The 10,655-nt window shown below is 43.2% G+C and overlaps 1 protein-coding gene across 1 annotated transcript; it reads right to left on the bottom strand.

Moving 5' to 3' along the window:
* Positions 1 to 4,152: 4,152 nt before the first annotated feature.
* NIFK (nucleolar protein interacting with the FHA domain of MKI67) lies at positions 4,153 to 10,450 on the bottom strand. Its single transcript, XM_083613587.1, has 6 exons — positions 10,260 to 10,450; positions 7,897 to 8,025; positions 7,145 to 7,253; positions 5,829 to 6,040; positions 4,930 to 5,013; positions 4,153 to 4,465 (listed from the first exon to the last, which is right to left on the bottom strand). The coding sequence occupies exons 1-6, from the start codon at positions 10,401 to 10,403 to the stop codon at positions 4,283 to 4,285; spliced, it is 861 nt and encodes a 286-aa protein (XP_083469713.1). The 5' UTR covers positions 10,404 to 10,450; the 3' UTR covers positions 4,153 to 4,282.
* Between the last annotated feature and the right edge of the window lie 205 nt (positions 10,451 to 10,655).

Below are 10,655 nucleotides of genomic sequence, written 5' to 3'. Positions count from 1 at the left end.
GAAGAGTTTGGATTTGATATCCCGCTTTATCATGACCTGAAGGAGTCTCAAAGCGGCTAACATTCTCCTTTCCCTTCCTCCTCCACAACAAACACTCTGTGAGGTGAGTGGGGCTGAGAGACTTCAGAGAAGTGTGACTAGCCCAAGGTCACCCAGCAGCTGCATGTGGAGCAGCAGGGAATCAAACCCGGTTCACCAGATTACGAGTCTCCCGCTCTTAACCACTACACCACACTGGCTCTCTTTAATTAATTTAAGCATACTTTAATCAATTTAAGCATTTTTTAATGGTGGGCAGTGGGATTCCCACATTTACACAGTCTCAACTTGCTGTTGGTGACTAGAATAATGTGTCTCTAAGACCAAATGGGCAGTGGAGGGTGGGAATCCATTGTGAATTGTACTTTATTGGCTTTGGCAAAGCAACAAATGCATGAAAGGAGGCTGCTGCGAGGAAATGTGCCATTGAGTTGTACGTGGGCCAACTGTGCTACTTAGGAAGGGATGTCCTGTTTTAATTATTGATAACCACATTGCGCTAAGTGATGCCCAGTAGTCTATTTTTCAGACATAAATTGAGTTTCATGAAATGAGGTCTCGTGACATCACTTCCTCTGCTACTAAATCTTTACTGAGAAATGAAGTGCCTTAAGTTAGCCGTGGACATCAACGTTCAATAATAATTCCCGTGCAACCCCCAAACCCACGAGCTACTTAAGCTGCCTAAGTCATCTCCTAAAATTCTCTTCAATTTAAGTTATGGTAGCCTTAATCCTAGAGGTAACATTTAAATACAGCAAGCACTCAGGAGTTCCTGGCATCACGCCTAAAGCCAAAATCGCAGATAGGCAAAAGACACTGGATGCAATGGCAGGTGGGATTGCCAAAGTCATTTTTCCTGGATGTCCACCACTTTTGTTATTATTATTTTGTGTGTGTGCCAAGCACATAAATCTGAATGTGCACAAGTTTAAATGTGTATAAGTTGCGGGCTTACTGTAAAATACAGGGGCTGGTGGGGGGGATGTAATTTTTCCGTGGGACAGATTTCCTGACGGTGCCACAGTGACAGCCTGATCCTGCAAACTGGATTATTGCAGTGACACATATGCCACTACTTATTTACTCAAGAGATGGATCCTAATATTCGATCCACGTGGAACGTGCTCAAGTATACACAAGACTGGTTTAATTAGTATGACTTACATTAAGTACTATGCAGACTTGAGCCCGTACCACCTGTAGCAATGTGGCCACAGTCCTTTTAATCAAATTAGTGATAAATACTAGAAATTTGATCTTTTCTCTGCATCATATATACAATAACAGCTTAAGTTGCTCCTATGCAATGCCTATTCAACTGCTTTGATCTGTGCAAGCTGAATTTCTAAACAGTGTCCTAGAAATGTTTGCATTTGTTAGCGGTTGATCTTTCCGCATGGCAACAACTTTGCTTTAGAATGTCTTGCCTAATAACATTATGTAGTAAGACAAGTTGAAGATAACAGATGTAAGAACCTTTGTAGGTCAAGGCATAAAACGACCAACCTTTGTTTTCTCAGTTAGGTCTCGTTGATTTTATGCTTCGCCTGCTACTGAAACAATAACCTTCTGCTTTCAGAAAGGGCTTTCATTTTCTCTTTCTCTCTCTCTCACCCAGAATGCCAATTCCCCTTTTCCAGTTTCTGCTCTTGAATCAGGAATTGCTTAAACCTCCCTGAGCTCAAAGACCAGAAGCACCATTAATGAATGCAGGAGGGAAACCTGGCTTTCTAAGCTCGCAAGAAATCCTGCCCCCTTGTGATGTGCAGTATCTTTCTTTTTTGTAGAAGGAAAACTAAAGGCAGTTTTGTTACCTTCAACTAGGTTACCGTAAATCTTATTCACACTCTCACTTCGTTGTGAAAATGTGCATATTTAGTGGCCTCTTCATTTCAAAATGCTCTCATGATTAAATGCAATGTGTTTGAAAAAAGGGGTGAATGCTTCATTTATTATTATTATTTTACCAATTCAGCACATAATTGGAGTAGGGATGACGGCGACAGAAGGCTGAATCCTTGAGTAAAAACTTTCAGGGCATGGCACATTTATGCATTAAGTACACCCACAAACACCTTTTCACAAAGGCAACAGATACAATAAATACCTTAGATGACTTTCTTGCACATCAAGGCACAGCAATTATATATATTTACCATCCCAATATATTACCAGGAAGGTTATTCCCACGGTGAAGGAACAAAAAGCAGAATTATAGCAGAATGTAACAATTATCAGCAGCTGCTTGGCAGCAGGCAAGTGACAACAAATGCACGTTCCTTTAGAATTACAGGATTTATTGCATTTGTATCCCAACTTTCTCTCTCTGAGGAGCTCAAGGTGACAGATGTGGTCCTTCTCCTCCTTTAATTCCCCACAAATAACCCTGTGAGGTGGGTTAGGCTGAGAGGCAGGGACTGGCCCAAGGTCTCTCAATGAGCTTTGCAGCAGTTGTGATTTGAACCCTGATCTCCCAGGTCCTCGTCCAACGCCCTAACCACCACCCATACTATCTTGCCCACCTTGATGAATAATGAACATCAAAACTGTCCCAATTGCCAAGCTATATGTAACTAAGCAGTGGCGCGAGGTGCTCTAAGTAGTAGACAGTGCACCTTTGGACACACTGGCACAGGTGTAAGAGACGCCAATTTGCTGTCTGCTCCACAACTTACCAGAAAAATGGCAGAAATGGTGCCAGGCAGAATAGTGGTACTGACATGCCACAATACATGTTGCAGTGGCACTAATCCAGCAGACAAAGAACAAAGGAAGCTGCCTTAAACAAGTGTCAGACCCATTGACTTATTTAGCTCAATGTTGTCTGTGCCAGGTGTGGGGAATTAGTCTCTCCAGATGTCGATGAACCGCATTTCCCATCATTCCTGGCCACTGGCCATGCTTGCTGGGCCTGACTGGAGTTGTAGACTGCAGCAAGTTCTGGAGGGCCCCACACCTAGTCTACACGGACTGGAAGCAGGTCTCCAGGGGTTGCAGGCAGGGGCCATTCCCAGCTTTACCTGGAGAGGACAAGGCTTGAGCCTGGGACTTCAAGCATCTGAAGCATGCGCCCTGTCACTAAGCCACTAAAGGTAAAGGGACCCCTGACCATTAGGTCCAGTCGTGGCCGACTCTGGGGTTGCGGCGCTCATCTCGCTTTATTGGCTGAGGGAGCCGGCGTACAGCTTCCGGGTCATGTGGTCAGCATGACTAAGCCGCTTCTAGCGAACCAGAGCAGCACACAGAAACACCGTTTACCTTCCTGCCAGAGTGGTACCTATTTATCTACTTGCACTTTGACGTGCTTTCAAACTGCTAGGTGGGCAGGAGCAGGGACCAAGCAACGGGAGCTCACCCCATTGCAGGGATTCAAACCGCCGACCTTCTGATCAGCAAGCCCTAGGCTCTGTGGTTTAACCCACAGCACCACCCGCGTCCCTCACTGAGCCACTACCTTTCTCCAATTCTGTATACAGTGGTACCTTGGTTCTTGAACTTAATCCGTTCCGGGAGTCCCCGAAACCGTTTGAAAACCAAGGCGCGGCTTCCGATTGGCTGTAGTAGCTTCCTGCACTAAAAATGGAAGCCACGCCGGATGTTTGGCTTCTGAAAAATGTTTGCAAACCGGAACACTTACCGTACTTCTGGGTTTGTGGCATTCGGGAGCCGATTTGTTAGGCAACTAAGCCATTCGAGAACCAAGGTACCACTGTACTGGAAACCATTTATATGGCTGATAACCCCCGTTTCCAATAATTTAACACAATACTCCAGTGAATTTCAACATTTTTTTATTTGAACTTAATTTCAAATGAGTCATAGTTGGAAAAAACAAAATATTCCTCAATATCCTGTTTCTGCTGACAATTTATACATGTTTACTCTCCGGTCATCTGTGACATTTTTTATACTAGCCACACACTTTAGTTAAAATGCTTAAGACAGTACATTTCAGCTCTCCTTCCCACCCAGTAGGTCAGAAATAGGTCCAAGTTGGCAGAATCTAAAACTATTTCTCCTTGTGATACTGGAACACTGACTTGTTATACTTAGGAAATACAAAACTTAGTTGGTCTTTAAGGTGCTACTGGAAGGAAAAAAAAATTTTTGTTTAGGAAATATAGTTTTGATTGGAGATTGATGTGAGGATCAACTATTGTAACTACGCAAGACTCTCTAAAATCAGGACTGCTTGGAAACTCCTTGTGAAATGAATGTGTCCTTTGGCTGAAGAAATATTTTAAGTTTTGCATTTCCTTTTCGTGCCAGCTGTTTTTCTTTGCAGCTTTGCTGTTTTGGCTTTTTGTGCAGCAGTCTTTATACTTGCAGGTGGTAGTTTGAAAGTTATTTCTTTGTCATCGCTATCTTCTGGCTCAGATTTTCGCCGTTCAAGAAATGATGGGGTACACACGGGGGTAGGATCCTGGATATGAGAGAGAAGGATGTTGCTAAATTCTGTTGGACCATCACTATGTTAAAGGTGAAGGGCATTATCTCAGCACTGCATGAGCAAACCTCTGCTCATGAAACAGAACTTAGCTCCCCAGGGTCCCATCCTACCAGGAGATTGCATAAGGGGAAAGGGCTGGTGATGGGATGCAATGAGACAAAATTGAGGCCTGCAGGTTTGTCACATTTACGTAAAAACCGACTTGAGGACGCAATGGGAATGCACAAAATGAACACAAAGGTGTCAGACTCTCTAGAGGAGTTGTATGAAGGCCAAACTTCCACTCTGCAGAGGTCCAATAATTTTGTTCCTATTTGCCCACCCACACACCTCAAAATATCTCCCAGAGATAGGACCATGACAGGAATTCAATTGACTAAAAAACCCAAACCCTTTCGTACTAGTACTCTTTGGGAAGATCAACACTTTAAACTTACCTCACTGCTCACAGACACATTCATGCTCGAGTCTGGTTTTGAAAGCTTCTTTTTCTTTTTCTTAATCAGAGGCATTTCAGCGGCCTATGGAAAAGAGGCTCAGCATCAACATGATCCCTGTGCAACCTGCATTTACAGCCAAAATGTCCTTTGTGGACCCCACTGCATTTAGTATGGTTAAAATACCATCCATTTATACAACACACACCAACACACAAAATGGTATCCTGCCATCAAAACAAGATTAAAATACTGTCCTAGAATTGTGCCTTTTTCTTAATAAGCAATAAAGGGCTACAAAACCCAATTTCACTCCAGCTCAGTTGGGATCTGTTATGATAGCTTAGGGCCACTTCACACATTGCTTATTTTCAGGTGTTTTTAATAGGCAGACTAGTACCTTGTGGGCTTAACGAAATACATACCAATCGTAGTTACTTGTGACACATCAGAAACCTGATAAGAAAAACTCATCTATTCCACAAAAGCTTTCCTATCTGCTCACCTGGAAGTAATCGTTACTCACCATCAGAGACTAGATAAGTGGCTGTTTACAAGTCTGACCTTAGTTCTTTTACTGGTAGACGAAAATGTGTTAAGAGTGAAGGCTAAAAATATGTTTGCAGACACATGTATCACATAAGTAGGTCACCATCTTCAGGAAGCTGTAGATCTGTGCTGGATGCACACTGGGTGACAAGCCAGGGTTTACCTCTGTGTCCTTTGTGAAAAGGCCCAGAGACTCCATTCTTTTACTGAGTAAAACATTCACAGATCTTTCGCTTGCTCAATGACAATATTACCATTCATAATCCCTGTTTAAGGCACATACTTTGCAATTAGCACGTTTGTATGTCAACCTCCATCCCTTTGGGGGAGCGGGCAGGGCATTCACTTACAAAGCCAGGAAAATCATAATCAATTCCCTTCTTAGCCAGCCTTTTCCGCAACTGCCGTTCCTTCTTCAGCAACCGCTGCACCATCTTTGCTTTCTCTTGGGTTGTTCGCCTCCGGTTGTAGCGTTTCACTGCTGGATAGGACGGCTTGCTGAATATTTTCTCACTACCTTTGAACAGGTTTTCCTGCACCCTTTCAGGAGGCATAAACTGGCCTGCATCACAAACATGTTACACCAAAAATCAATATGGAAGCCTTGAAAAATGGAGCAGTATTTACCAAAGCATGGAAATCTGAATGTTAAGTTGCGTGTTCCCCAATTATATGCTATGGATCACTACAAAAGCACTACTCTCAACTCCCATATCTAAACCGTCCTTTACACTGGGCAGGAATAAAATATTGCTGCGTTTTAGGCTTCTCAGTACACAAGGAGAAACACCTAGTCACGTTCATCCACCTGCCTTGACCTCTATTTCTGGCACAGAGTTGTCAACATTTGGCTGATATCCAATAGCTTTCCACCTTCTCTTACGTATGCACTTGGGCTGGCTTCTTCAAAGACTGTCACCTAGCTCTCAGAACAATTCTATCATCTGCTGGAATTGAATTATAATTAAGTGGAAAGCGTTGTTTGGCTGCTTCATTAATAGTAATGGGAAGGCTGCCTCACAGAAATTCACCCTGAAGCCATGTCTGAATCTTTAATAAGAGAATTATGAACAAGGTTTTCTGGTGTTCAACTCTCCCATCGGTCCAGCTCAGTTAAACTTGCTTGAGAGAACAGGACTCACTAATCCTTTTCTGTTTTCAAGCCAAGAGTCACCACGAACAATAGCAATTCCAATGTACTACAGAGAGCTATGCAGTTGGGCGCCACTTCAAAAACACACCACACAACTGTGGCAAGTGCTGGGATGGGAGGAAATTCCTACTAAGCAGTACACAATGCCTTTTTAATGCCATTGCAAATGTGGTTTAACAGGCAGTTTCCTGAGAAAGGTGACTGCAGCTTGCACCTTATCTTAATAGAGGGTATTCCAGGAGGTCACAGGGCCTTGTGTGTCAATTGCTGTCTTTGGGAGAAAGGGTATCTGCAAGTACCAAGGGGGAAAAGACAGAAGGGGGTGGGAAGAGGTGGCTGAAGAGATACAAGGACTTTGGGAGAAAAGACAAAGTAACAGGCAGGTTTGAGGACAGCTTTCAGAGAAATGATATTCTGTAAACCAGACTGTGGCAAAGTTTGGAAACTGATGTTACTGCTTCAGAACTGCCACATTCCATTTTCCTTTTGGGCAAGAAACTCATTCATACTCACATTTCAAAAGTCGTTCACCGAAAAGATAGTTGTTCATGGTATCTGCAACGATCTTAGCAACTTCATCATATTCAAATTCCACAAATGCATAACCTTTGCTGCCCCCAGTCTGTTAAAGATAAGGAGACAAACCTTGAAATACATTTAAATGCTAAAATTAATCTGTGCTGAACAGTATTTTTTCTTGGTTGAAGGATCTTACAGAAAAAGGATTTCTGAGCCCAATGAACTACTTTTACTGGAAACATATTTCTTAAAGTAAGACAAATATACAGACATGCCCATTGGTTTAATTTAATGACCACAGGGAGCCTACATGTTAAATTATATACTCTGTGAACCGCCCTGAGACCTCTGGGTATAATAGGGTGGTATATAAATTCAATAAATAAATAAACATCGGTATTGTTCCGAAGGCCAACATGAATGACTCCTGAAACTACAACTGCCCATTGTAAGGAGTGATAGGGCCTGGTTGGAGGGAAAAGAACTTAACTGAAGCATTTTAAGAAGTGTTACCCTTAAGAATATATGGAAAAGTAACAACACACCAGAGGGTCTTTTCTGCGACAGCCCTCCCCCCCCCAGAAATCCTTCACTGCATGGAGGGTAGTTCAAACTTTTCTATTTAAGTTTTGTGCCCTCCTAGTTCTTCAGGGTGCTGTGAGCTGTGTGTTGATGTTTTATGGTGTTTATAGTGTTCTACCTTATTAGGGAGAAAGAACAAGATATAATTCCCCTCCCAATGTTACCTTTTTACTCCTTGAAAGTCGAAGTCTTGTAACTGTCCCAAACTGATCAAAGTATTCTTTAAGTTGTGGTTCAGAAAGACCCTTTGGGATATGACCCAAGTAAATGACACCAGGTGTCAGCTTCTGATTCTGTAATATATATGAAATAATTAATTAACATTTCAAAATACACCCACGTGCGCATTGGTTCATTACTTCTGATGATCTCCCTGTGCAGAGCAGTTGCAGAGACATGGTGGTGGGGAGACAAAAACATTCCCCGGGGCACAGCCTGAAACTACAAAATGCAGCAGCCTTGCTGAAGTTAAGTAGATGGGAGCAGTGCCCAAATAGGAAACCATCTGAGCCGGCTGCTTTGAACTCCACAGTGCTAGAAAAACATGGTATAGAAGTAATAAATGAATAAAACATCAAATCTGCATGATGACAGTTACAGATGCACAGTGGGTATAACCTGAAATGCTCTGGGTTGGTAAATGCTGCCGCCTCCTCACAGCATCCTGAACATTGGCACTGTTAAGCATGGATATTTTTCAAAAGCCTTTCAACTTCAGGTTCTATTGCCTGCTCTCAAGGAAACACACACAAAACCATTAGGAGTTCACACTCCGATAATACATAAAATAGCATGACGCAAACTTAGCTGCTACTCCACAAATCCTTAATTTTACCATATGGCATTGCAATGGTGTAGGAACTGGCTTGCCAGGGAGAGTCAAAATGGCTTCAGGATTGTTCTCCTGTACTATTTTGGACATGTGGTTTATATACTTATGTGTGAGTGCTGACCTTGTGCATTTATGATCATTTATTCTATATTTAAGACCTTAGAATTCTTAGAATAGAGCCATGATGGTGGACAAGTAGGATCGTTTATTCTTGTCCAAGCACCACTCAGTCACAAGTTATTGTTTCTGCTCGTTACTACATCATGCATTTTTGTGTTTTTATATCGTAAACCTCCCTGTAATCATTGGATGAAGGGCGATATAGAAACTTAACGAATAATAAAAATAATAGGAGCGTTGTAAATTATTTCTGTGGTACTGAAGCAACATATGAAAGAGGCTTCCATCACCACGGAAACAGCTATGATTCAAAAGTGGCCTCCCCACAGGTTGAGAACCGCTGCTCTAGCTTCTGTCCAACTCCATGGACTTGCTACCACACGCATGTTTGACAGCTACTCCTAGGAAACAAGTGGAGAAGTCTAGGGTCTCAGCATGGCCATAAGGGAGCCACAGGCTGGGGCAGATGGAAGAAGTCGTTGTAGCCCAAAATTGATGCACCTGGACACCAAATAATAATAATAATAATAATAATAATAATAATAATAATAATAATAATAATAATATCTTTATTGTCATTGCCCCCTCTCAGGGACAACGAAATTACTTGACTGCTCCATAAAAACACTAATTAAAACAATACAGTATAGTACAGCAAGGAAGATTAGATGACTTTCAAAGTCCAGGCTTCCCATTCAGGGCCGAGATCGCTCTGGAGAAGAAGCTGTTCTTAAGACGGCTCGTTCTTGTCTTCATCGTCCTGTATCTCCGTCCCGACGGCAGGAGCTCGAAGAGACAGTGACCAGGATGCGATGGATCTTTTACTATGTACAGTGCCTTCCTATGGCACCTTGTGGCATAAATCTGCTCTAAGGTGGAGAGTGGGCAGCCAACAATGCTCTCTGCTGCCTTAACAACTCTGCACAACCCCATCCTGTCCTGGGTAGTACAGCTTCCGTACCACACACATAAGCCATAAGTGAGCACGCTCTCAATGGCACAGTGATAGAAGGCAAGCAGCAGTTTCTGCGGAAGATGGTTTTCCCTTAGAATTCTCAAAAAGTACAGTCTCTGCTGCGCCTTCTTCACAAGCCCCCTTGTGTTGACACTCCAGGACAGATCCTCTTGTAATTCAATGCCCAAAAATCTGAACGTTGTTACCCTCTCCACACAGACCCCATCAATCAAAAGTGGCTGGATATTGCTCTTCTGTCTCCTGAAGTCCACCACAAGCTCCTTTGTCTTCCTTGTATTTATGAGCAAGTTGTTAGCTCTGCACCACTCTGTCAGCCGCTCCACCTCATCTCTATAATCCGTTACACCCTCCCTTTCAGGGATGAGCCCAATCACGGTTGTGTCATCTGCAAATTTGACAACCCTATTACTAGGGTGAGCAGCGACACAATCGTACGTGTGGAGAATATAAACCTCCGCTTCTTCTGAGCCCGGTCTTGGCTGGGGAAGGCGGGGTATAAATAAATAATAATTATTATTATTACTATTATATTATAATTATAATATTTTTATATTACTATTATTATTTTATTATTAATATTCTCCTCTTTTCGCTCTCACCTGGGCAGCCGCCTTGCGTACGCGGTGCACTTTGGCCTGGAACTCCTTCTGCCTCTCCGGGTCCAGGGAAAGGAGAGGGGGAACCGCCAGGGTGGCCGCTGGTTTCGTCGCCTCCACAGAAGAAGACGCCGCCGCCGCCGCCATCGCGCCCACTGTGTGCGGAAGAGAACGCCACTTTCCCACCCCGCACGTGGGCAAACCAGGAAGCGGATGCAGCCTTACGTCATTTCCGCTTGGCGAGCGAGTTCCTTTCTTCCTTTCTGGAAAGTGACGTTGAGATAGGTAATTTGAAGATGGAACGAGGGAGGGAATGGCAGCGGCCCCTGCTGGATGGAGAGTGGAACTGCCGCCTCCTTTATTTTAACCAGGAGTCTGCCGCTTTGACTTGTTTAAGGC

The sequence above is a fragment of the Podarcis filfolensis genome (assembly GCF_964270895.1).
Source record: "Podarcis filfolensis genome assembly, chromosome: 5".
In the NCBI taxonomy this organism is placed as follows: Eukaryota; Metazoa; Chordata; class Lepidosauria; order Squamata; family Lacertidae; genus Podarcis; species Podarcis filfolensis.
The sequence above is the reverse complement of the archived record's forward strand: the minus strand, read 5'-3'. Positions and strand labels throughout refer to the sequence as shown.